General features: G+C 54.5%; 8 protein-coding genes across 8 annotated transcripts; 3 read left to right on the forward strand and 5 right to left on the reverse strand.

The window, feature by feature from the left end:
* The first annotated feature begins 114 nt into the window (after positions 1-114).
* On the forward strand, positions 115-2,833 carry BDY24DRAFT_8281 (uncharacterized protein). The gene is made up of 3 exons (XM_076645173.1): positions 115-746; positions 1,110-2,100; positions 2,254-2,833. Exons 1-3 carry the CDS (start codon positions 535-537, stop codon positions 2,641-2,643), a joined length of 1,593 nt encoding a protein of 530 aa, XP_076501197.1. The 5' UTR covers positions 115-534; the 3' UTR covers positions 2,644-2,833.
* Positions 2,476-8,000, reverse strand: BDY24DRAFT_373840 (Piwi domain-containing protein). Its single transcript, XM_076638335.1, has 30 exons — positions 7,908-8,000; positions 7,791-7,819; positions 7,680-7,724; positions 7,580-7,593; positions 7,287-7,470; positions 7,066-7,211; positions 6,952-6,982; positions 6,723-6,867; positions 6,568-6,640; positions 6,434-6,486; positions 6,297-6,329; positions 6,070-6,230; positions 5,893-5,985; positions 5,706-5,786; positions 5,553-5,618; positions 5,332-5,466; positions 5,174-5,267; positions 4,973-5,089; positions 4,681-4,899; positions 4,509-4,599; positions 4,267-4,433; positions 4,037-4,192; positions 3,823-3,947; positions 3,697-3,729; positions 3,471-3,622; positions 3,383-3,400; positions 3,271-3,311; positions 3,124-3,206; positions 3,038-3,064; positions 2,476-2,958 (listed from the first exon to the last, which is right to left on the reverse strand). Exons 1-30 carry the CDS (start codon positions 7,978-7,980, stop codon positions 2,944-2,946), a joined length of 2,700 nt encoding a protein of 899 aa, XP_076501198.1. The 5' UTR covers positions 7,981-8,000; the 3' UTR covers positions 2,476-2,943.
* A 116-nt stretch (positions 8,001-8,116) lies between these two features.
* On the forward strand, positions 8,117-10,241 carry BDY24DRAFT_373845 (uncharacterized protein). The gene is made up of 10 exons (XM_076638336.1): positions 8,117-8,255; positions 8,376-8,501; positions 8,581-8,598; positions 8,692-8,751; positions 8,850-8,948; positions 9,050-9,202; positions 9,312-9,497; positions 9,593-9,940; positions 10,038-10,061; positions 10,167-10,241. The coding sequence occupies exons 1-10, from the start codon at positions 8,136-8,138 to the stop codon at positions 10,203-10,205; spliced, it is 1,173 nt and encodes a 390-aa protein (XP_076501199.1). The 5' UTR covers positions 8,117-8,135; the 3' UTR covers positions 10,206-10,241.
* An 86-nt stretch (positions 10,242-10,327) lies between these two features.
* Positions 10,328-12,567, forward strand: BDY24DRAFT_373850 (uncharacterized protein). The gene is made up of 8 exons (XM_076638337.1): positions 10,328-10,474; positions 10,556-10,785; positions 10,872-10,963; positions 11,087-11,119; positions 11,199-11,562; positions 11,661-11,809; positions 11,895-12,196; positions 12,308-12,567. Exons 1-8 carry the CDS (start codon positions 10,372-10,374, stop codon positions 12,484-12,486), a joined length of 1,452 nt encoding a protein of 483 aa, XP_076501200.1. The 5' UTR covers positions 10,328-10,371; the 3' UTR covers positions 12,487-12,567.
* BDY24DRAFT_373853 (FKBP-type peptidyl-prolyl cis-trans isomerase) lies at positions 12,546-13,907 on the reverse strand. The gene is made up of 7 exons (XM_076638338.1): positions 13,782-13,907; positions 13,433-13,490; positions 13,229-13,265; positions 13,089-13,128; positions 12,899-12,992; positions 12,718-12,789; positions 12,546-12,626 (listed from the first exon to the last, which is right to left on the reverse strand). Exons 1-7 carry the CDS (start codon positions 13,893-13,895, stop codon positions 12,619-12,621), a joined length of 423 nt encoding a protein of 140 aa, XP_076501201.1. The 5' UTR covers positions 13,896-13,907; the 3' UTR covers positions 12,546-12,618.
* A 109-nt stretch (positions 13,908-14,016) lies between these two features.
* Positions 14,017-16,426, reverse strand: BDY24DRAFT_373857 (uncharacterized protein). The gene is made up of 10 exons (XM_076638339.1): positions 16,208-16,426; positions 15,970-16,119; positions 15,775-15,873; positions 15,564-15,700; positions 15,400-15,481; positions 15,257-15,323; positions 14,923-15,170; positions 14,622-14,848; positions 14,384-14,538; positions 14,017-14,310 (listed from the first exon to the last, which is right to left on the reverse strand). The coding sequence occupies exons 1-10, from the start codon at positions 16,372-16,374 to the stop codon at positions 14,155-14,157; spliced, it is 1,488 nt and encodes a 495-aa protein (XP_076501202.1). The 5' UTR covers positions 16,375-16,426; the 3' UTR covers positions 14,017-14,154.
* Positions 16,427-16,901: 475 nt separating this feature from the next.
* BDY24DRAFT_335110 (CNH domain-containing protein) lies at positions 16,902-21,080 on the reverse strand (the record flags this gene model as incomplete). Its single annotated transcript, XM_076637181.1, has 9 exons — positions 16,902-17,293; positions 17,362-17,466; positions 17,548-17,776; positions 17,871-18,142; positions 18,218-18,370; positions 18,450-18,813; positions 18,918-19,091; positions 19,205-19,765; positions 19,902-21,080. 9 exons carry the CDS (start codon positions 21,078-21,080, stop codon positions 16,902-16,904), a joined length of 3,429 nt encoding a protein of 1,142 aa, XP_076501203.1.
* An 84-nt stretch (positions 21,081-21,164) lies between these two features.
* On the reverse strand, positions 21,165-23,010 carry BDY24DRAFT_8500 (uncharacterized protein). The gene is made up of 3 exons (XM_076645188.1): positions 22,531-23,010; positions 21,298-22,331; positions 21,165-21,223 (listed from the first exon to the last, which is right to left on the reverse strand). The coding sequence occupies exons 1-2, from the start codon at positions 22,879-22,881 to the stop codon at positions 21,324-21,326; spliced, it is 1,359 nt and encodes a 452-aa protein (XP_076501204.1). The 5' UTR covers positions 22,882-23,010; the 3' UTR covers positions 21,165-21,223; positions 21,298-21,323.
* Positions 23,011-23,085: the final 75 nt, after the last annotated feature.

Consider the following 23,085-nt stretch of genomic DNA (forward strand, 5'->3'; position numbering starts at 1 on the left):
ATGCTGTTCGTAATGTCCCCGAAACCGTTACGGGTGTTGAGAGGGGGGAAGAGGGAACCGTTCGAGTCCGCCTAGGTCGAGATCGATCCTGAGCTCACGAACCCAACTCCTTCTCAGCTTTGCTTCCTCCCCTTCTCCGTCCATGATTCTAGATCCCTCCTTGAATAAGACCTCCCAGTGAAGCTGCTCGGTGATGCTGAAGGAGTTGTAGAATGAAGGGAGGACGAGTTGGCGGAACCCTTTCGAGACGAGGAGGAGGGAGGTTGAGCCTCGAGAAGGAGTGACGAGAACGAAGTTGTTCTCGGGAAGGTGAAGGAGTTCGTCTCGGCGAAAGTAGAAGTAGATGACCCGTTCAAGAACTTCCGTAAGCAATCGAGCCATGGAGTAGGGTTTTGGGACGAGAGAGGGTGGGGGAAGGAGGAGAAGGAAGGGTTGAGCTCGCGCGAGTTTCAGAGACGCTCTCGACCTCCCCAACGCCAACAACCTCTCGGATCCCACCTTCTTCTTCCCCACTCTTTCTCGACTGCTCGGAGCATGTCTTCTTCCTCCTCCTCCTCGTCCAAAAAGAAATCCACGAGCTCCTCGTCAGCTTCGTTGATCTCGACGCTTCAACGAGCCTCGTTCGGAGCCTCCTCCCTCCCTTTGGGAGCTTCGGACGACGAAATCGCCAAACTTATAGCAGACGAAGCAACAAAGAAGGAGAAAATCTGGAAGGAATTCGGACTGGGCGTGTATGGTCCTAGACCGTGAGTCATTCTGCTGTTTGCTTCCCGACTCACAGGGAGGGGGAGGGAGGAGGGAGGAGGAAGGAGCTTCGTTCACCATCGCTTTCTCTTCTCGCCACTCCTTCTCAAAAAAGGTCTACCGAACCCGTTTTCGCACCGATACCATTCTCTTCGTCTAGGGCTCTATCACCTGCGCTGGCTAGGATGAGCGAGTACCACAGGAAGACGATGGGTCCGATCTTTGAAGCTGAGGGCGTCCACGTTTCGTCGAGCTCGCTTCCTTCCTTCTTTCCTTCTCTTTCTCTCCCATCCAACCCTCCCACACTCCCTTATCGCGTCTGAAAGACTCCTTACTGACTGCTATAATCTTATCTTTTTTCTCAGATCCTCCTCGACCTCCCAACCTCGACCTGGAAGCACCGTCAAACCCAACACGAGCTTCCTCTCCTCCATGATTCGATCCGTCGACGGCCACAACCAAGCTCTCCTTCGTCAACAAGCTCTCGCAGCTCGAGGATCAAGAGACAGTTCTCTAGGACGTTCAGGTTCACCTAGGAGTGGTGGAGGTGGAGGTGGAGAGAGTAGGAGTGGCAGTGGGAGTGGGTCGAAGTCGAAGGGGATGAGAGGATGGGGAGACGACGACGAGGTCGAGGAGAGGGAGCCCAGGCAGGAATCTAGCAGCTCCAAGAGGTCTTCCTCTGGGAAGGATAGGGATAGGGAACGAGATGGGGGCAGGGATAGAAACGGAAAGAGTAGCAGCAGCAGTCGGAGGAGGGAGAAGGAGAGGGACGAGGACTCTGGAGACGAGAGGAGGAAGTCGTCGTCGTCGAGTCGAAGACGAAGGGACGATCGCAGCGACAGGGAAGAGGATAGCGAGGACGAGGAGGAACGTCGTCGTCGTCGTCGAAGGAGACGCCGTGAGGAGGACGAACAGCGGGAAGACGAAGAACGAGAAACCTCCTCCTCTCGAAGACATCACCACTCCTCTCGTCGTTCTCGTTCGCCGGATCACCACCATCAATCAAGCCATCGCTCCTCTTCCAAGGTTTCCTCTACCACTTCTCCCGCACCAGCATCTCCTCCTCCCACCATCACCTCTCCAAACCCCAACCCACACCCTCTCCGAACCTCCCACCTCGCCGCCGCTCCCTCTCCCTCTCCCGCTCGATCTTCACCCTCCGCCTCACCCGAACCAGGCCCCTCTCGACCTCCTCCGCCACCGCCCTCGTCCAAGATGGACAAGTACTTCGAGGAATCCTACGACCCGTCGATGGACGTCGCTCCTCCTCCCAAAACTGGACTCGTCGGAGATGGCTGGGAGAGGATGCTCGAGGCGATGAAGGAGAAGGAGGAAGAGAAGAGGAGGGTCAAGAAGGTGAGTCTTACTTTCTCGCTCCTCATCTGTACACATCCTTGTCGTCGGAGACGAGGGAGAGCCTCCGAGCTCGACTCGGACGCGTCGTCGAACTTCAACCTCGAACTGACTCCCCTCCTCTCCCTTCCTCCTCTTTTACTCCCCTCCTTCCAGCGCGAGAAGAAAGCCGCCGAAAAAGCCTCTCGCAAAGCCGTCCGAAAAGCTCAAAAGATCGCCGTCGAGTTCCACTCCTCCTCCGACTCGGACTCGTCCACCACCGCTCGTCGAAAACGCAAGGAGAAGAAGGCCGCCAAATCCAAAGCCTCGTCGTCCGTCTCGGGAACGAAACCGACTTGGCTGTCCGAGATGGAGAAGAGGGAGATGGACGTGATGGAGATGAAGTACTCGAAGGCTGGAGAGAAAAGGGCTTGGGATGTCGGGAAGGATATGGGGTCGACTGGCGGAGGAGGAGGAGGGAGGGGAGGGAGGAGAGAGCAAGACGAGGTGGATATGGAAAAGTGGGATGAGGGAGAGGGGTTGAAGGGGTTTGATGATGTTTGGTAGTCACTTTCGACCCGTTTTACGATCTGCAGTGCGGTTTTGAATCGAAGAGATGAAGCTGGAAAGGAGATTGCCCGAAACTGAACGCGTCGACGAGCTTGACTTTCGAGAGCGGCTGATCGAGAAGCAAAGCTGGGCGAACGTCTAGATAGGACAACAACGTGTAGATAAAATGAGGAGGTGGTACATATGGGGGTGGAAGCTAGAAAGAGAACAGGGGAGACGGGACGAGAGAGCGTCCGGAAGAAATAAAGAGACGAGACGGGGTATGCAGATATTGAGGTGAGAGCTGAGCGGCGAGAATCACATGTACCACATCTGAAGAAGAGGAAGAAACGAGGAAGAGCATCAGTGTCAGAAGAGGAAGGGGAAGGAGAAAGAACTAGAGGAGACTGACGGTGGCGAGCTTTCCTCCTCTCTCGAGCTGTGGGTTCGAGGCAAGATCAGCAAGGCGAAGCGGGACTTGAACGAGAGGGCACTGACCATTTCCTTTACTCGAAGAGGATCGTAGACTCCCGTGTTGCTGGCGGGGTCGAGCTGGATGATCGTTCGAGCTTTGTTGCAAGCTGAGAAGGAACGGCCAGTCAGTTCGAGAGATCGAGAGTAAGAAACCGAAGAGAAAGCACTCACCGATGTGAGCATAGTAGGCGGGAGGGACGAGAGAGACACTCCTGAGAAGACGAAGAGAAAGGGAAAGGAGGTTCAGCGACGCGTCGCTAGAGGAAATAGAAAGGGAACTCGCCTGGTCGCTCTGGCGAAACTGTAGAAGGAAACGTCGGAGAGGGATGAGCAAGGATCGAAAAGAAGATACAGAAGTGGAAAATACTCACGAGAAAGCCAGGGAGTGGCAGCATTGCTGTAAGTCGTCCGCCGTGAACTTGTTCTCGTCGAAAAGAACCGTGAGATGGAGAGGTCGAGCTGTCCCGATTAACCCCGAGTGACTTTGAAGGTAGAAGTCCCACAGGAGAGGAGCGACGATTTGCTGCGTTCCGAAAAACGAACGATCTCAAGTCAGTCTCGTGGGGACGTCGAAGGAAGGGAGAAAGTTGAGCTCGCATTCGAAACGATCGTTCCGGGAGGGAGGTTGCCCTGCAGGTCGAAGAGTAAAAGTACGAGGAGAAAAGTCAGCTCTGTGAGACGAAAAACACCAGCGAACGGGGAGGGAGAAGAAGGTCAACTCACGTTCCTATCGAGGTCGTTTTTCTCAGCACCGAAGAACCTGATTCGATGACTCTTTCCACAGACGATGAAGGTCAGAGGAGGGTTGTAGTAGAAACCGTGCTCTTCCGAGATGGAGCGGCAAGCCTCTGGATTGTGAAGAAGGGGAGATGAAGCAGTGAGATCGAATCGAGCTCGGAAAAGAAGGAAAGAGGGAAAGAAAAAAAACGCGACGCACTCTTGACGTAATCAACCTCGAGATCCAGAGCTCGTTCCAGCTCTCCTTCGCTGAGACCGTCTCGGAAGAAGATGATCTTGTCGGGAAGACCTCCCTCGTAGTTGAGAAGATGAATCTTGACCATTTCCGACATGTCGTGGATCATCTCGACGCGAGCTGTGACGAAAATAGTCGATAGAAACGAGTCAGCAAGAGCGACGAGGTCGGCGAAGAACTTGACAGTTCCTTACCATCCTGGGTCCTGATCTCAGCAGCGTAAGTCGAGTGAGACGAGTTCGTGCTCCCAACGACGGCGGCGACGGAAGGCTCGTTCGATCCAGGTCCAGCATGGCTCACGTCCGCTCCGATAAAGATGGTCGTGTCGCTGATTCCCGGTAGATCACGAGGAGAAAGGTTCCTGTGAGGAAGAAGCGAAGGAAGACGGGTCAGACCGATGCGTCGTCGAAGGAGAAACCAAACAAATTGAACTCACCAGTTCTCTCCTCGTAGCTTCAGGTTGAATTTCATAGCGACATTGGAGAGATACTGATCGAGCCTCCTGGGATCTTGAACAACCTTTTCGGCTGGTAAGACGAGAGCAACAAGTCGAGTCAGTCTCGTCTTGGAGAGAGAGCCGGAGGGGAGGAAGGGAGGTCGAGACGAACCCATCACGAACTGGGTCGCCAGAGGATCTTTAAGATCAAAAGCAGCATACTTCTTCAGCTGATCATAGGTGTTTCGATCTGGAACAATGATGAGAAGGATCTGAGGGTCCACCCGATTCTGTTTGAACGCGAGGACGGCAGTCGTTTTCAGCAGCGTCAGGAGATCGGAAGAGCCGTTGGAGGAGTGGATGGGAGGGCGGTCGTTGAGTACGGTCATGCCTGAAGAAACGAGAACGGGTCAGATCAGTACGAGGAGAACGAGGCCAAAGGAGGCAGAGAACGCAAAACTCACCCTTTTCTTTGCAGCATCTCACGAAAGCGAGCACGAAGTTCTCGACGTCGAGCTGTCGTATCCGAGGAGCCATGTTGAGAACAGCCCATGATTCGAGTGGAGTATTTGGCGTGATGACTGATGGACGAGGGACGAGGGATGAAGAAGCAACGGGAGTCAGTCGAGTTCGAGAAAAACGGGGAGCGCGAGATCAGCCCTCACACTTCGAAGCCGTAATGTTCCAAGCTCCGGAAGCGACTTTGGGAGATGGCTGTCGAGACGTTGAATGGTAGATGACGGAAGGAGGGTCGAGGACCTAAAGAAGGACCGGTGGTCAGCTCGTAAAAAGTAGGTGAACGATGAAGGAAGTTCGAACTCACTCTTCCTGCCACTTTTTCCATCTGAGGAGCGATCTGAACTCCCCAGCCGTTCATTCGATGACTCTGATCGTATCCAGCGATGTTTCGGTTGTGTTCGATCTCGGCTTTCCTCTGAGCAGGAGGCTTTCCGGCGAGCTTGAAGGCGCAAGATAGACAGGGGATTGCTCGTCAGCCTCGACTCTCCTCGACTCTGTCGTTCCTAAGACGATACGACGACGTACCTTGATCATGTCTCTCGTCTGACTAGGAAAAATTCGAGTGAAAAGAATCTGAGTCCCAGGCAGCAGCTGGTTGAGCGAGAGGAAAAGACATGACGGGTCAGTCAAGCGAAAGCTCAGAACCTCCTCCTTCGAACCGAAGAACGACCTACTCACCTCGAGGAACTGCAAAGGAACGAGACTACCTCCTGGAAGCTGTACCAGAGGAAGATTCGGGTTGTCGATGTGCATGTTGAGCTTCGTAAGGGGAAGGAGGAAGGGATTTGATCAGCCAGCTGTTCGGACGCGTCGGGTCAAATCGAATCGAGTCGAGCTCGCTTTTCGAAGAGAGCAGGTAGCTCACGTTTTGGGCGTAGTACTGCTGAACAGACAAGGTTCGAGGCGGTGGTGGAGGAAGATCTTCTGGACCAGATGGTTGTGTAGTTTTCGGAGTGAGCTGAGGGTCCAAGAACGAATGGAGGTCAGCGAAGGGCGAAGGCAGTATAGTAGAGGGACGATTCGGATATACGATGACACGGACCTCAAACTTCGTCTCTTTAGCTGACAGATTTGAAAAGCCGAGGATCTTGAAGGTAGGGTTTCCTCTGTAAGTGAGTCGGACTCGACCTCCCTTCAAGATCTTTCCGGCGAGCTCCCAGTCGATCTGCTGAGTCCTCTCGTTCTTGGGGAAGCTATAGACGACTGAAAAGTGAAAGAGCGAAGCATTAGATTCGAGATGCGAAGGGGAAAAAAGGAGATTCGACCAACCGTTGTCGAGTCGACCAGGTTTCACGAAGGCAGCTGTCGAGGCGACGAAGACGTAGCGTCAGGTAAAAGTTTAGCGCTGAGGATGGGAGGGAACCGGGTAGCCGAAGCACGAGGTTTCAGAGACGAGTGAAGCTCACAGTATGCAGTATCCACGTTGAGGTAGACTCCTTTCACGCTCGGGCGGAAGGACCTGTGAAAGAAGAGACGCGTCGCCGCAAAACTCGTCAGCGAATCTCTCTCGAGTGAGCGACTCTCAACCTCTCAAACTCACTGGAAGATTCCTCTCAAAACATGACCTCCGAGTCCGATGTCAGAAGCCGTGTTGATGTTGAAGAACTTGCGACCTGTGGATCGAAGAAAAGAGGAAGCGAGATCAGCTTGTCGAACGGTCGCGTCTCAATTTCTTCCTCCCTTCTTCCTTCGTACCTTGACCTCCCACGATCGGAAAGGCGTTTCTCAGGTCATGTCCAGCAAGAACGTCGAGACTCTGGATAGCTTTCGAAGCTTCGGCGCTGGCACTGGCAGCTTCCTCGTCGTGGGCTCCCTGAGGATCCGTAAATCGAAGGAGAGCCTGCGTTGAAGAAAGGAGCGGAAAACAAAGTCAGCTCGACCTGAACCATCATACGTCGGGGAGGACGTTTCATGTTTGACGAACGTCGAAGTTGACGAAGCCGACGGGGTTGATCCTGAGCGAGCGCGACAAGAGAGAGAGGGAGGGTTAGCTCGACGATCAGAGATTCGCTTCCATCAAGATCCCCAGGCTGCTCACCTGATGTTGAATCTTCGAGGACGTGCTCCAGCTGTCAGAATCACTCCCGGCTCGTTGAGCACCACCTCGAAGTTGAAGCCGTCCGAGCTCCCCGACCTAGGGAACTTGTGGGGTCCGTAGGCGTTCTTGAGACTATCAAACACGGTCTGTCGAAGTGAAGAACAAAGAAGGGAATCAGCTCGAGTTCTAAAGCGTCGCAGGAGTAGAGAGAAAGGGCGAACGGATTGCAGAACGGCTCTCAACCCAGGATACCTCTGATCCGAATCTTGCTCGAGGTTGTTCCAAAGGATCCAACATAGACGACGAGGAAGTCCGACTCCAGGCTTGAGAGGTTTGTCGAGAGGAGTGAACTCGATATCGAAGTGGAAGATCTGAGGAGGAGCGTTGAAGGTGACTTTGTAGAGGCTGAGAGAGAGAGAGAGGGGGGGACGACGAGAGGGAAAGATCAGGACGCGGGATGAGGATTCCCTTCGATCCGTTCAGCCCAGCCAGGTTTGGTAGAAGAAGAACCCACTTGGCCCATAGACGCTGATGAGGAAAGACGAGAAGGAAGCTTTGGATAAGCTAGGAGGAGGACGAGGGATGAAGCGAGGAGACGTGCAGCTCGAGCTCACAATGTGTTTCCCCCTTAGGTTGTTCCTCACGTCCACGCTTCCGAACTAGCAAAGACAAAATCTGCGTCAGATCAGAGAGAGCACACTGAAACTTACGCTGTTGATACTCACAGGGTTGTGAACCGGACGACGAGCGAACTCTGAGAGAAACAAGAGAAGGGAAGGGGAAGGGAGGAAGTGAGCTCTGTCCTTTGAAGGGCTCGTCTCTCGGCTCTGTTAAGGACTGACCTATAGGCGGTGGCTGGGAGTCTTCTGTCGTTTGCTTGAGTCTTTTGGATGATGGAGGTGGTGAGCGACTCATGTCGGCTCAGAGAAGAGATGATGGCCGTAAGAGAGGAGAAGAAGGGAAGGGGACGACGGTTCAGGAGGTCGGTCTGCGCGGGAGGACCTCGTCGAACGTCAAGCTCAACTTTATCCCTCCTTCCCTTAACACTCACTGCCCCTCCAGTTTTCGACATGTTCCCATCGTCGACCAAGGCTATAGTATCAGCTGGAGCCGTCTCTGCATCTCGTCGAACTGGGATCTCGATGCTTTCGAGAGGGATTCAGCTGGGAGGAGAAAGTCGAGCTCACCTCGTTCGTCGACCTTCCTTCCTTTCTCCCCTCCTGCTGTCTCCCTTGACCTCTTTCGCCTCGAGCTTTCAGTCTGGAGCCATTGGAAGCTGATGTCTCATCTTTTCTCGACCCCCTTCTCAGTCTCGTCCAATTCAACGTTCGGTCGCTGCCGTAGCAGCAGTGAAGGGGAAGCGTCCCAGTCTTTCTTCGGCCGCTTCTCGCTTTCTCAAACAGACACCAGAAACTCCTTTGCCTTCACCGGGAAAGGTTTGTGCTCGTTTATGGGACTAGGACGGCACTTTCCTTGAGTCGGTCGAGCTGAATTTCTCTTTTCTCACTCTCCTAGGCTGCCCCAAAGGCGAAGGTTCGTCCTCCCTCCCTCCCTTTCTCTTCTTCGCCTCTTTCTTCGAGCCTTCACCGACCTCACCTTTCTTCCTCCACCCATTTTTTACCCCAGGTACCTGCCAAACAGGTTGATCCTGCTCCTCCAGCTTCAGCCTTGCCCGTCGAACCCCTCGTTCGTTCACTTCTCTTTCGACTGTCCTTCAGCCTCACGTCGTCGTCGTCGTGCTCTCGTCGCTCTCGCATCAAGCTAACCTCTTCCTTCCTTCTCAGTCCGGCTCTCAAGCTGGATCGCTATCTATTCTCGATGAGCCAGAACCTATCCCTCCACGTCTCAGCGAGAGGAAGGAGAAGTCTGCGACTTGTGTTTTCGTTCGTCCACTCCCTGTCTCTCTCTTCCGTCTCAGCTTTCTCCTCGGGGTGGACCTCGCAGCTCACCCAAACTCCATGCTCTCATACTTCACTCTGCGCAGGTCCATTCTGGCCCCAATCCTCAACCTTACTCCGTTCTCGCCGCTCTGGAATCGCACGGCTTCCAAAGTAGAGGCCTCGTCGCGTCCGTGGAGGAGAAGGGCGTCTTCGTGGATCTGTATACGACTGCTGATCAGAAGAGAGCTTTGGACCTGGTGAGTCTATACCTGCACCCTTCAAGCTGTCCGGCTTTAATATTGAACAGGGCGTCCTTGCTGACCAACGACTCGTCGCGTTTCGTTTCGTTTCGTTCGATTTCTCCAGAAGGAGTTCCCTTTCCCCATCTCGATAGCTGAACGGAATCTCGTATACTCCGACTCGGACTCCTCCGCTAGCTCGGCCAGTGCCTTCGAGGGAATCTTCGAAGCAGCAGCTCGAGTCAAGGCAGCGACTGCTCTCCCTTCCTTCCTCGTCGTCAAGAAGGAGACAGTGCCATCAACTCCATCACCAGTCAGCCCTCTTCTTTCCTTTGCTTCGACTTCTCCTCGTTTTTGACTCGTACTTCAATCTTTTCGCGCCCGCCTTCCCACTTCCCTCGTCGCAAGATCATCCCAAAAAAAACCCTCCCTCCTCCTCCTCCTGCTCCTCCTTCGTCCCCTACGCCTACTCCCTCTCCCGCCTCTTCAAAACCTAAACCTGTACCCACACCCGCACCCTCTTCCAAAGCCGCACCTCCCCCCACCACAGCAACCAAGCTCCCCAAACCAAACCCAAAACAGAAACCTACCGCCCCGTCTCCCAAACCCGTCACCGTCAACGACGCCACGCTGCATTTCAATCCTCCTCAGCTATTAAAGCTTCTCGCAGCTGCGAAGGTCAACGTCGGTAAGATTTATACGAAAGAGAACATCTTTGCAGGAGAAGACGGGCAGTTGTTCGCTCAGATTGAGATTGTGAGTCGAGACGAAGAGGGCGACGCGTCGAATGTGAAGTCGAATCGCTGACTCGTTTCGCTTCTTCATTTCCACGTTCTCCGATGCTCAATCGCAGCCTGGATTCCCTCACAAGGTCTACGTGAGTCTCAACGCTTCTTCACTCTTTTGCTCCAGCGTGCTTCGAGAGGAACTGACTCGACGCGTCTCGTGCGTTTTCTCTGCTTCGGTTTCCTCTTCCCCTCAGATCTCGACTTCTCTGGCGCACTCACCACCCTCGAAGTAGATTTAGATAATGACTACTATATACTTGAACGAAAGCGATTTTTCTTCTTGCAAGCGGCGACGGCCGAGTTTGGTTCGACCTTGCCGAATCTCAGCCTTCGTCCGCTCCTCTTTCTTTCCCTCAACGTCCAACACCGTTTTGCAGCAGCTTGAGAAGAAAGCAAGGCATGGCCTCCCCCTCCTCCGACACCCCCGCCTTCTTCATCTCGGGAAACTTCGTCTCCACTCCCGTCCTAGGAGAACTCGAGATCCTCGAAGACCATCTCCTTGGTTCGTCTCCGTCCCTCTCCTTCCTTCGATTCTTACGAGCTCACCGAAATTCCCTTCCCCTTCCGTGACTCGCACTCGCAGCCGTCAATGCTCAAGGCTTCATCGCCGCTCTCTGCCCTCTCTCCTCTCCCAAAGCTGCTTCTCTCCTCGCTTCAGCAGAGGGGAACGAAATCGAGCACACCGAGCTTCCAAAACACTCGTTCCTCCTCCCGACGTTCACCGATCTTCATCTCCATGCTCCTCAGTTCCTTTATGCCGGGACGGGACTGGATCTGCCGTTGATGGTTTGGTTGGAGAAGTTCGCGTTTAGGGTCAGTTCGCTGGAAGGGAGAAGGAAAGGGAGGAGGTTCATTGAGCTCACCGTTTTTTCTTGTTTGGTTCTCAACGATCACTGTAGGCTGAAGAACGTCTCGATGGGGATGAAGATTTGGCCAAGTTGGTGTACGAGAGGCTAGGTCGGAGGATGATTGAGTGCGGGACTGGATCTGGGTGAGTGCATACCGGGAAAAGGAGAGAGAGAAGGAAGAAAGGAGGGAGGGAAGAAGGGCTGAAAAGTGAGCTCGCGAGAAGAGATAAGGTGTCGAGCTCATCCTCTTCGCTCTTTTGCTGCAGACTGATCTTCGGAACTATCAACCCCAAGACCAAGTACGGACTCACTCCTTTTGAACTCGTCAAACTATCTCTTCGAGCTCACCTCTTCTGCTTCCTCCCGTTTCGACTGCAGCCTCATCCTCGCCTCAACCTTCCTCTCCCTCGGCTTGCGAGCCTATATCGGGAAACTCTCCATGGATCAAAACTCCTCTCCTACCTACATCGAACCCACACCGAGCGACTCTCTCGCCTCAGCCTCCTCCTTCATCAACTCCATGCGATCCCTCACTTCTTCCCTCCCTCCTCATCGTCGTCTCGTCCACCCGGTTCTCACTCCTCGATTCGTCCCGACGTGCTCCGACGAGCTGCTGGAGGGACTGGGGGAGCTGGCGAAGAAGGAGGGTGTGAGGGTGCAGAGTCACATGAGCGAAGCCAGGGATCAGGTGGATTGGGTGAAGGAGACGAGAGGGACGGGAGATGTAGAGGTTTTCGAGAGGGTTAGTCCGAGTCGAAACGGCGAGGTAGACGCGTCTCGTAGAGCTGGAACTGACCTCGCTTTTTACTTTGACTGTCTCCATCCTTCAATTTTCTCCAGTGCTGCCTCCTCAACTCTTCAACAACCCAAGCTCACTGCACCTTCCTCCCTCAACCCACCATCGACCACCTCGCCGAGCTCGGAACTTCCATCGCTCATTGCCCACTCTCCAACGCTTACTTCTCATCTCAAATCTTCCCTCTTCGAGAGTAAGTCCTTCCTCTTTTCCTTCATCGTCCCTCGTTTCTCCTCGCTAAACCGAACGCGTCCTCCCTCATCTCCTCTCTTCCCCAGATGCCTTGACGCTTACATCCCTGTAGGCCTCGGTTCAGACATCGCAGGAGGCTACCAACTCGATCTCCAAGTCCAGATGCGTCAAGCCGTCGTCGTAGCTCGCCTTCGAGACTCTCAAGTCAAGGAGGACGAGCTCGCTCGACGAGAGCAGGAGGGCTCAACCTCGGACGACGAGACAAAGGACCTGAGAGTATCGTGGAAGGAGAGTTTGTACCTCGCTACGAGAGGAGGAGCGATGGCGTTGAATGAGAACAGGGTGGGAGGGAGATTCGCTGTGGGAGAAGCGTTTGATGGACAGCTGAGTGAGTTTGGACGACGACCCCTTGTTTCTTTTATGTTTTGCTTCCCTGCGAACTACCGACGACAAGCATAGATGGACCTGACACCTGTTTTCTCTTCGTTTCGTCTCTCAGTCCAACTCGTGGATCCGGGAACTTCTCGAGGAACGGGTTCGCTCGACTTCTTTGATCTTGAAGTTGGGGTCGAGGGAGAGGGAGCGCTCACGTTCGAGCAGATGATGGAGCGGTGGTGGTGTAACGGAGATGGAAGGAACAGGAAGGGAGTTTGGGTGCAGGGCAGGAGGTTGATGTGATGCGTTGACTCGCTGCGAAGAAGGGAGAGGAAAGGGCACTCGCGCGAGGGAGGGCTGGATCTGAGAAACGTCATTCATCAACAACCGACTCCTGGACTAAGGTCTTGCAACCTTGAGGCATTGAGGGACAATCTAGTTGACTGTTTGTGGTGGAAAGAGAGGTGGGAGGACGGTCAGCTTCGATTTGACGAGAACGAGACGCGTCCAGGAGGGAGGGAGAAAGCGACGCACTCTTGAGCAGCTCGACCTCGAAGATGAGGGTCGATCCTCCGGGGATGATGGGAGGGTAACCGTTGGCTCCGTCTGTGGTAGGGAAGACGTGCGAGAGTCAGTTTCAAACGAAATAACGAGGGAGAGGCGGGAGGAAGCGACGGGAGTCGGGAGGGAAAGGTGAACGGTAGAAAAAACTGACAGGCGTAGTCAGGGGTGCAGATAAGCTTGGCCTTCTGTCCAAGGGAAAGCTGGGGAACTCCCTCATCCCATCCCTTGATGACTCGTCCAACACCCTGTAAGAAACGACGAGGAAGAGCGAGGGAGAGAAACGAGGTCAGCGAGCTGGCTCCTTCGGCTCTCCTTTGACACGTAGGAGCTCCAGAACGAACAATGGCGGTCTTGAAGGGGTCAGATCGATCTCGGGAAGAGCTGGAAAGAAGGGAGAAGCGGATCAGCGAAGTTGTTCGAAGGAAGGAGGGGGCTGAAGACGAAAAAGGGCGGGTGGGCTCAAAGACGTCGCAGAACTCACTCGAACTTGGCTCCAGTGCTCTGAAGGGTTCCAACGTCTATAGGGGATGATAGGGGTGAATGAAAGATCAATCAGACGAGTTCATACAAGGCTGGGCTGCGAGGACAAGGGTCTGAGCTCGTTCAACGCTCGTCCAAACGACGAACGAGCTCCATTTTCGCCCTAAAACGCCCCAAGAACGACGAAATATGGCTCGAAACGTACAGTGCATGGTAACTTGGTCTCCCTTTTTCGGAAAGTGAACCCCATCTCCCGGGGAAATCTATAGGAGGAGAAGGAGAGGAAGGAAAGGAAGCGGGATTTCGTCAGTCTTCCATCGTTCTTCATCCCCGATCGTTTCTTTAGCAGCTCTGCCTCCCCAAATCCACGGAAAACTGTCTCCCAAGCATAAGCCCGAGCCCGCTCTACGGATAGAGAGTGGTTTCGAGCCCGAGGAGGCGACCCAAGCAACACTTCTGCTCAAATCCCCATCTCTCCTTCCTTCCCCCTCCCTTCCTTCCATCGCCTTCCTTCCCGCCTTTGATCGCTCTGACAATGGAAAGCTGGTACTCACAAGCTCGACAGTAACTCCCATTGTAGGTTTAGATGAAGAAAGGAAACGGGTGGAAGGGGAGAAGGTAGGGGTTTTGGGGATGGAGGTTCGAAGCAAAGAGCGGAAGGCAGACATCGAGGGGGGAGAGAAACGTCGACAGCACCCTGAATTCAAAGAGGAGGGTTCATTTCTGCTTCCGTCGAAAAAAACGTCATCGAAAAATGTTCGCGAGGACATTTTCAGCGGAGATTAGCAGTCGCATCTAAAAATATGAGAATTTGCTCAACAAAAAAGCGTTCAAAAACCGACCAGATCTAATCGAAGAAAGACGCGTCGCGATTCGACTCATCTCTCTCTCCCTCCTCGTTCCCTCTCCCTCCCAATGTCTACAAATCTAGTACCCAAGTAGTTCCTGCCTCAACTCCTTCGCTCCCTCTCTACTCAAGATCCACTTCTGATCCGTCTTCTTCCACGCTCCCTCCTTCGGATCCTCCTCTTCGACGGCCTCTCCTTCTCCGATCCCTTTCAGCCAGTTGTCCGCGTTGGTGACCTGAGAAATGGAAGGGAAAAGAGCGAGTGTCAGAATGAAAGTTTACGAGGCAAGACAAGGGAAATGTACGAGCCTCAGCGGGGTATCCGACGCAATGTCGGTTTCCTTCGAGCGTGAATGACTGAGCGAGAGGAGGAAGACCAGCAGGGATGTGACGAAGTTCCTTCCAAGCTCGAGTAGCGAGACGAGCTTGAGTCTCTCCTAGGCGGAAAGGCACGACCATGTAAGCTGTTCGGAGAGACGAAGAGAGGGAGAATGGAGATCAGTTCGAGCTCTTGGAGACGCGTTTGGAGAAAGAGGAGAAAGCATACCCAAACCGATAAAGATGATTGTTGGATCTGGAAGGTAGAACATCTGACACGACTCGTCGAGCTGATCGACCTGTCCAGCTCCTCCGTTGTACGAATTCTCGTCGATCTTATCCGCAGGAGGAAGCAGGTCGTCTCCTTCGCCGACGTTGAAAGTTCGAGGTTGAGTGACGGGATGGGAGTCCCAAGGAGCGTCGGAAGGAAGACAGAAAGGGAAGTAAAAGTTGTAGCTGAACATAGCCCCGAAGAAGTCAGCGAGGGTTTGTTGATGGAGAGAAGAGGAGAGGAAAGAGCCAGAGCTCACCCTGTCGCAAAACAGATCATGTCGACCTTCGAGGAGTCCATCTCCGTTCCATCGGAGAACACGATGATACCCTCAGGTGTGATGAGGGACATACGAGGGCAGACCTCGACCTCCTTCGTCCAAGCGGCAGATCCTTCAGGGTACACCTCCGAGGGCGACGAACGAGTCGATTGGAAGATCTTGGATTTGGGGGAGTCGGGAGGGGAAGCGATGTTCAGCAGAGCGAGGTCTCGACAGATATCACCTCCCTGGGGTTCGTTGATCAGGCGAAGAAACGAATCGAAGCGTCAGTGGGAGAAAGAAAGCGACGCGTTCTGAACGGGGAGGAACGAACCGAAGCCCTGGACCCAACGACGAGAATCGTCTGACCATGGTATTTGTCAGCAGCTCTCCACCATCGACTAGAGATAACGAAGAGATTAAAAGAGGCCTCAGCTCTTGATCCTCGTCCCAGACAATCGAGAAAGCGAAACTGACCTGTGCGTCACCTTCCCCTTGTAGTTCCAAAGACCCTGCACGTAGGGGATGAAAGGGTCCGAGTAGTGACCGTTCGCAATGACTGGAGTCCAGACCGATCATTGTCAGTTCAGAAAAGAGCGAAGAACCGGCTCGAGGGTTGAAGACAGAGACCGTGAGCTCACCGACGTGACTGAACCTTTCTGTCCTCACGCTTCCTCCCGTCGAGCTCTCCGCCGACCATCTCTCCTCGTCCGAGACGTCTCCAAGAGTGTGGTATACTCTCGTCACAAGGGTGTTGAAACGAATACATCGTCGAAGACTGTTTGAGAGGAAACATCAATCGATCAGTCTCGAGTCGAGCTCACCTTCCCTCTCCTCCCTCTCTTGACTCACTCGCTGTTATCGGCGTAGTCCCGGAGGTAGGAGAAGATCTTCGTGTGATGAGGGAAGATATCGGTTCCTTCAGGGAAGGCGTGTCCTCGGAAGGCCATTCTGATCATGAACAAAGCCAAAACATGGGAAGGAAAGAGGAAAGATCGAAGGTCAAGCTCCGTCGAAAGCAACGAGCTAGAAAAGTACAACACTCACACCTCATTCGGCAGATTCGTCCTCAAGTTTCTATACAGGGCTGTCGGGGGAACGCTTCCGGGGTGATTCCGTTCCCTCCGAGTCCTAGGAATGGCTTGACCAGAGGGCGAAAAGACGAGCTCGTCCTCCTCCGCATCTTCTTCGAATTTCCTGTTTGAGCGTCCATCAAGGCAGCTCAGGTTAGCGCTAGGTCGAGAGGCTCAACCAAAGATGTCAAGGAGGACAGCGATAGTCCTACCAGAGTCCACCGACATCCTCTCTAGCCTCGAAAACGACGATGTGTTCTCGAAGGACTCCTCCCGCAATGAGCTGTCCGATGCTGGCGAGTCCGAGAGCTCCTGCTCCGATTACGGCCACGCGAGAGAGAGGAGGGAGGGAAGTGGGCGAGGATTCTGAGAGGGTCATGGTGATGGTTGTAAGTTGAAAGGCGATAAGCTCGAAAAAGGCTAGATCGAGGTTGGGGAGGAGCGAGCGATGCGAGCTTCGACATTCCGATTCGTTTTCAGCCCTTCACGGCCTTGTCCGAGTTGCTGCCGAGCTCTATCTTTGGTTCGTGGTAGTAGATTCTTCATCTTTTCGTAGTAGGCTGGTTCTCGGGACTCAACCGAATGCTCGACGGAAGGGAGGAGGGAAGGAAGGAGCGCTCGACGCCGGCGACGCGTCCCGATTCAACGAGAAGAGATTCAGGTGTATGAAGAAGAGCCAGCTGGACGAAAAGATGCGAGGTAAGTACGAGAGAGAGAGCCAAGAGAAGAAAGTGAACGAGAAGAGAAGAAACCGAGCGAAGCACAAAAGGAGAAAAGATGCGAGATGGGATGAGATTGAACTGAAAGGGAGAAATCGTTACAGCGGAGTTAGACGAGAGAAGAAAGGTAGAGAAGGGAGAGAGAGGGATAGAAAGCCGTTAAACATTAAAAGAGAAAGAAGAGAGCCTAGTGCTCCGCCAGCCTAGCCGACACGACCTTCTCGTCGATATACAGCACGATCTGACTCCTTGGATTCGGCGGGGGAGGAGGAGGAGGCATCCTCATCGGCGGGGGTGGACCTCTCATCGGCATCCCTCCTCCGTTCTGATGCTGCTGCTGATGTTGTTGGTAAGGAGGGTAGCCGTAAGGAGGAGCTCCTCGAGCGTAGGCGAGTCGCTGCTGCTGCTGGACCTGCTGCTGATGGAGCTGAGCGGCCGAGTTGACGGCGGAGGGAGGAGTGTCGGCGAAGAGGAGTTTGATGTTGGATCCTTGAATGACTTGGGTGAAAACTCCCGTGTTGACGTTCCAGATCTCGACGAAGTTGGTGTCGAAGGCCATGACCCAAGGGTAGTGAAGAGCTGTGAGAAGAAGGGGGGGCGAGTCAGCGAGGGAGATCGAGAGCAGCCGGACGAGAAACGAAACGAACCGAAACTGGTCGGCGAGCCCTCCCAAGTGATCCTCCAACGAACGTCATCTCGATTCTTAGGACCTCCTGTCCTCCATCCGTTCTTATTCACGTAGAAGGCGAAGTCTGAACGAAGGAAAAGGAAGAGAAACGAGTCAGCTCGACGCGTCCGAACTCAGGCTCGAAACGAATCGCTCGAAGACTCACCATCGTAGCAAAGCAAGAAATCCCCTTCGATCCTGTAGATCGCCATCGGTCTCACGGGTCTCTGGTTATCTCTTCTATGGACGAGCTCGAGGTTGGGATCCGCTGGATCCAGGAGTCCCTGAGTGTCGAGCGTCTCGAGGTCGACGATCTCGAACCCTTTGGTGCATCCGATGCAGAGTCTCGTCTTGAGGAAGTGGATCGAACTCGATTCGGTGGGGATGTAGAACTCCTGTTGAACGTTTGGATCGAAGAAATAGCTCGTCAGCATCCGAAGCGAAGGAGAAGGGACGAAGAGGGAGGCGAAAAAGGGAAAAGAAATGAACCTTGAAAACCTTCAGCGTGTCGTGACGGCTCGGCATCAGCTTGGAGAAAGCAGCACCCTGGGGTTTCTTCTTCACCGGAGCCTCGACTGGATCCATGGTCTTGATCGTCGTCGAGAGAGGACTGGACTTGACGATGCAGACGATCGTTCGACCGAGGCATTGGCCCGCCTTGAAGAAAGTCGTGTGAGACGAGATCCGTTTCCCTCGCTTGAGAGCGGCGGTAGGGTCCTTGGGATCGAGGGAGTCAAGAGGGAAGGTCTGGACCGAACGTTCTGGAAGATCGAACGAGGAAGAGGTCAGTGAGGAGAAAGAGAGAGAGACGCGTCGAGACGAGGGAGAAAACGAACCTGAAAGGACGATGAGAAGCTGGAACTGCTCGAGGATATCGACCTGAGTGACGTCGAGGAGGGAAAGGACCATAACGGGAGGACGATCCGGTTCCGTGAGGTTCGAGAAGTAGACTCCGTCGTCGGTTCCGTAGATCATCCGTCGGCCAGCGTCTGTCACGTCGTCAAAACCGAACCAAAGTCAGTTTTCACTCTTCATCCTCGTCCAAACCAAGCAAATCGAGGTACTCACCATAGGGAGCAGCACAGTTGACCTTGTTCGGCCCCGTAAAGATCGTCTCCAACGTCTTGAAGTCCAACTTCTTGTTCCTCTCCCTCCCGATCTGCTGCTGCTTGTCGATCACCTCGCACCACTTCTTCCTCTGGATATGACTCGCCGACCAGAGCGTGAGGGAGTATCCTCTTCGTCCGAGGTAGTTGAAGGTGATGGAGAAACCGTGCTTTCCTTCCTTCTCGGGCTTGTTGTTGGTTGTCGTTCCGGAGCCGGATTTGGACGTCGACGTTCGGTTGAGGAGGGATTTGGGTCGGACTCCGTACTTGGAGAGGTTGTAGGATTCGTCTTGGGTGACCATGGTGAGGAGTTCGAGAGGGATGGGCTGGACGGAGGGAAGGGTGGGAGAAGAGGGAAGGAGGGAGGGAGGTCGAGGTCAGCGTCGAGAACGACGAGAACGAAGTCCAGCAACGATGCGTCAGAACTCACTCGCTTGTAAAGTCTCAGCTCCTCCGTCTTGTTGACGATCTTGTACCTCGCCAGGACGAGGACGTTGTCGAGCAGGTAGACCTCGAGATCGGCGGTTTCGCTCTGGGTGCCTCCTCGTCGTTTGAGTTGACCCTTGTGGATGAGCTCTCGGTTCTCGTCGCTCAGTCGAAGTTCCTAGAAAGGAAGAGCATAAGCGAGGTCAGTACAGGGTTTGGATCTCGAGGAGAAGAAAGCGAAGGGACAGGAAAGAAGAAGGAAAGAAAACGCGTCTCGAAAACCAAACTCACATGAGCCTCGTTCGGTCTCAGCTGGGAATCCAGATGAGCCAGATCCATCCTGTTCTGCGTCTTCCCCGCCGCCGTATTCACCCTATCCAAGAAGTCGTCGAACAGCTTCAACACCTTCGGGATCAACTCGTGATCCGGGTTGTCCTCCGGGGTCGCCTTCAAGATCGCCTTCAGCAGCAACGGGTACCTTCCCAGCCTCGTCGTCGGCCTGGTCAAGAACCCGTTCAACTCGATCTTCCTCGACTCGGGTCTCCTCTCGACCTCGTCCACGAACTTGACGAACTCGGGGTTGTCGAGCTTCTCCTTCTCGAACTCGTGTTTCCCGTACTGCTGATGGCCACCGTAGTCGACGAAGGGTTGGAAGAGCGGGACGCGCTCGAGGAGGATGTCTCCTATGGTTTGGACGATGGGTTGGGAGCGTTGACGTTTGGTGAGGAGGTCCGAGAGCACGGCGTTGTTGGCGAGGATGGAAGAAACGTTCCAGAAGACTTGGGTGACGAAGGTGTCTCGACGTTCGTTGGGTTGGATGATGTCGCCGGTTCGGAGAGGTTTGATCCAGAGCTGGAGGGAGATGGTGGAAGGAGGAGGGAGGAAGGGGAGGAAGAAGGAGAAAGAAAGACGAAGGCGAAGACGCGTCGAAAAGTCAGTTCGATTCCTTCGAGAAAAGCGAGAGCGAAGGAGAAGACGAGCCACTCACATCCCTCAGATACTCCAAATCCTTCACAAAATCCCTCTCGGTAAAGATCAACTCGTTGATCGCCTCCTGCCTCTTCCTCTCCTCCACCCCAACCGTCTCCAAAACCGCCTTCGAGACCGAATTCGCCCACAGCGTCGCCCCTCCCGGTCCATCCTCGTCCTTCAAACTCTCCGCACTGGCGGTCTTCTTCAGCCCCGGTTGAGGCTTTAGGTTGAGTCGCTTGGCCTGCTCGAGCCGACGAGGACAGGCGATCGAGTAGCACAGCGAGGTGTTGGAGCACGTCGGGGAGTAGCAGTCGAGGAGGAGGGTGAAGACTCCCGTAGGGATGAAGTTGTTCTCGTCGTTGACGGCGAGCTCGAGTCCGGCGGTGGTGGTGATGCTCCCTGGGGAGTGAGGAGGGAGGGAGGACGCTATCGTTGTTGTCGTTTGGGTTCGAAGGAGATGAGGAGGTGGAGGAGGGAGGTTGCCTGCGGTTTCCGACGATCCGAGAGGAGTGAGAGGGGAAGCGATGCTGTTGGCGTCTCCGAAGGTAGACGAAGCGTAGGTGGACGAAGGAGGGAGGAGAATGGACGAAGCCGACATGTCGTGAAGGGAAGCTGACCCGTCCTCGTCTCCGGGAGGGGTTCCTGATCCGACGACGAACTCGCTCGTTCCGAACGGAGCTCCAGGGATCATAAGCTTCTCCTTGAACTGGTAGAGCTCCGACGACGAGTCCCGAAGTCGATGGTCGTAGGTCACGTCGTGGAAGAACTTCTGAGCGTCGAGAGCTCGACCGAGGAGGAGAGCGAGGTTTCGATCCGACGTTTTGATGATCTCGGCGATGAGGTCGACTGCTTCCCTCCCGTCGAAGGCCTCCTTGTAGGCCAGTCCGTCCTTGACCCTCTCCGAAAGGACGATGTTGTTCCTGAACGCTTCTCCGACCTTGGAGAGGAACGCTGGGTTGACGTGGGTGTGTTTCCTCGTCGCTGGCGTGATGCTCCCTGGCCTCTTGGTCGAGAACGGCGATCCTGGGGTGTTGGGGAAGTTGTAGGACGAAGGAGGGAGAGCCGGAAGAGGAGGCTGCTGGTAGGAAGCTCGGGAGACGGAGCGAAGGGAGGCGGTAGAGTTGGGATCTGGTCGGGAGGAGGAGGTGGTTCGAAGGTCGACGGAGGAGGAACCTCGTTGAAGTTGACCGGGCATGCTCCGAGAGCTATCGACCGAGTCTCGACCTCCGTTGTGACGACGATAGGAGGGATCTCCTCCTCCGAGAGTGGAGGAAGGCGACGAAAGACCTGGGGAGATGCTTCGAAGCGGAGGGAAGGTGGTGTCGATTCGAGAGAGACCTGGCGAAACGAAAACGAGCTCGTCAGCTTCGAACCTCGTAAACTAGGAGCGAACAGACCGTTCTGCAACTCACCTTGGAAGCCCGACCTCTGATTGTTGTTATCCTGCCAGTTCTGCGTCGAACCAGATCTCGTCGACGATTCCGAAGGCGTCCGAGTATGGCTGGACCGTATCGAAGGATCTCGAGTTGAGTAGATCGACGAGGCACCTAGAAAAGAACGAACGAACCATAAAACCTCCTTGTCGGCTCCAGCTCGTTCTACCAAAGTAACTGATAGACTCACCCGAAGCGTTCCCCGACCTATAGGCCAGATATCCCAACTCGCTGTCGTCGTTGACCTGCGACGGCCTCGGCGTCACCGTCCCAGCTGCCATCTCGTCGAAGCTGATCCCAGGTAGATCCGACAGACCCAGTCCGTCTCCCATGGCGTTTTCGAACGTTGGTAACCGAGGAGGAGGACCGTTCTGTGAGGAGGAGGAGGAGTAGGCGGGTGCTGGAGGAGGGAGACGAGCGTTGGTCGAAGGAGGAGGGGAGAGGTTGATCTGAGAGTTTGGAGAAGCGTTGGAGTAGGACGAGTTAGAAGATGGGGAGGGTGAAGGGTGGTACTGTTGAGTTGGAGTGGTGTGAGGCTGATGGTAGGCTCCTGGACGATGGAACTGAGCTGCTCCTGATCCTCCTCCTTCGCCGACTTGAGCTTGGTACGCCTGAGCTGGTGTTAGACCGCCTGCTCCTGCTGCCCCTCCTCCGTAGGGTTGGGCTCCTCCTGCTGCTGGTGGTGGTACGCCCTCCCATGAGCCTCCTTCCTGAGGGTTGGCTGATCGTTGACTGCTCTGGGTTCGACTTCGTTGGACTCCCTGGTTCGGGATGGAGAGGTTCGGGGAGGAGGAAGTGTACATGGGAGCGAGTTGGCCTCCTCCTTGACCTTGCCCTTGAGGGTAGTAGGGTTGTTGCTGTTGATGTAGAGATGGATTCCGAGATGGAGGTTGAGATTGTTGACCGTAAGGTTGCTGACCGTGAGAGAGGGAGGAAGAACCGGACGAGTAGTTTGAAGGAGTGACGGAAACGCGACGATCGTACCCCATCGAAGAAGGAGGATGCTGTTGTTGCTGAGACGAGAGAAAAGAAGAGAGAGCAAAGAAGACGATGGTGAGCTTCTCGTTGCATGTCTTTGGGAGAGAAAGAAAGAAGAAAAAAGCATCCGGAGGGAAGGAAGAACCACGAGTCGCTTCACCATCTCCTTCCCTTCCTTCCCTCCCTCTCTCCCTCTCCCCCCTCTCGTCTCTTCCTCATCCAATCTGTACTCACAGGATAACCATAAACCGGATACGGAGCACCCGTCCCTGCACCCGGAGGCAGTCCTAGACCCACGGAACCAGCGTAAACGTCGTAGTTTCCTTGTTGAGCTTGAGGAGGAGGTTGAGGTCTCGCTCCGTACGGAGGACCCTGCTGCTGCTGCTGAGGATATTGACCTGGATAAGCTCGTTGCTGCTGATGTAACGAGACGGGAGGATGACTACTGCTACTAGGAGGTTGTTGAGAGTGGAGATGGTGGGTGTTTCTCTTTCCAAAGATGTCAGAGAAGGCTTCGTCTCGTCCCTTTTGAGAAGGAGCGGGGGCAGCTCCTCGAGTTCGTGGTCCCGTAGGACGTCGTTCCATCCCAAGAGCGAGTGAATTAAGGTCGATCCCTACGTCGACGAAGGGAGAGGAAGAGGAGGTAGAGAGGATACGAAGGGAGGAGGAGGGAGGGAGGGGAGAAGGACGGGAGGAGGAAGGGACGTAGTGAGTGTTTGAGAGGAAAAAGAAGGAGTCCTTCGAAAGACGCTGATGCTGCGATCACTTTCGATTCAAGGAAGGTTTTCT

The sequence above is a fragment of the Mrakia frigida genome (genome assembly GCF_051309035.1).
Source record: "Mrakia frigida strain ATCC 22029 unplaced genomic scaffold BDY24scaffold_1, whole genome shotgun sequence".
Classification (NCBI taxonomy): domain Eukaryota; kingdom Fungi; phylum Basidiomycota; class Tremellomycetes; order Cystofilobasidiales; family Mrakiaceae; genus Mrakia; species Mrakia frigida.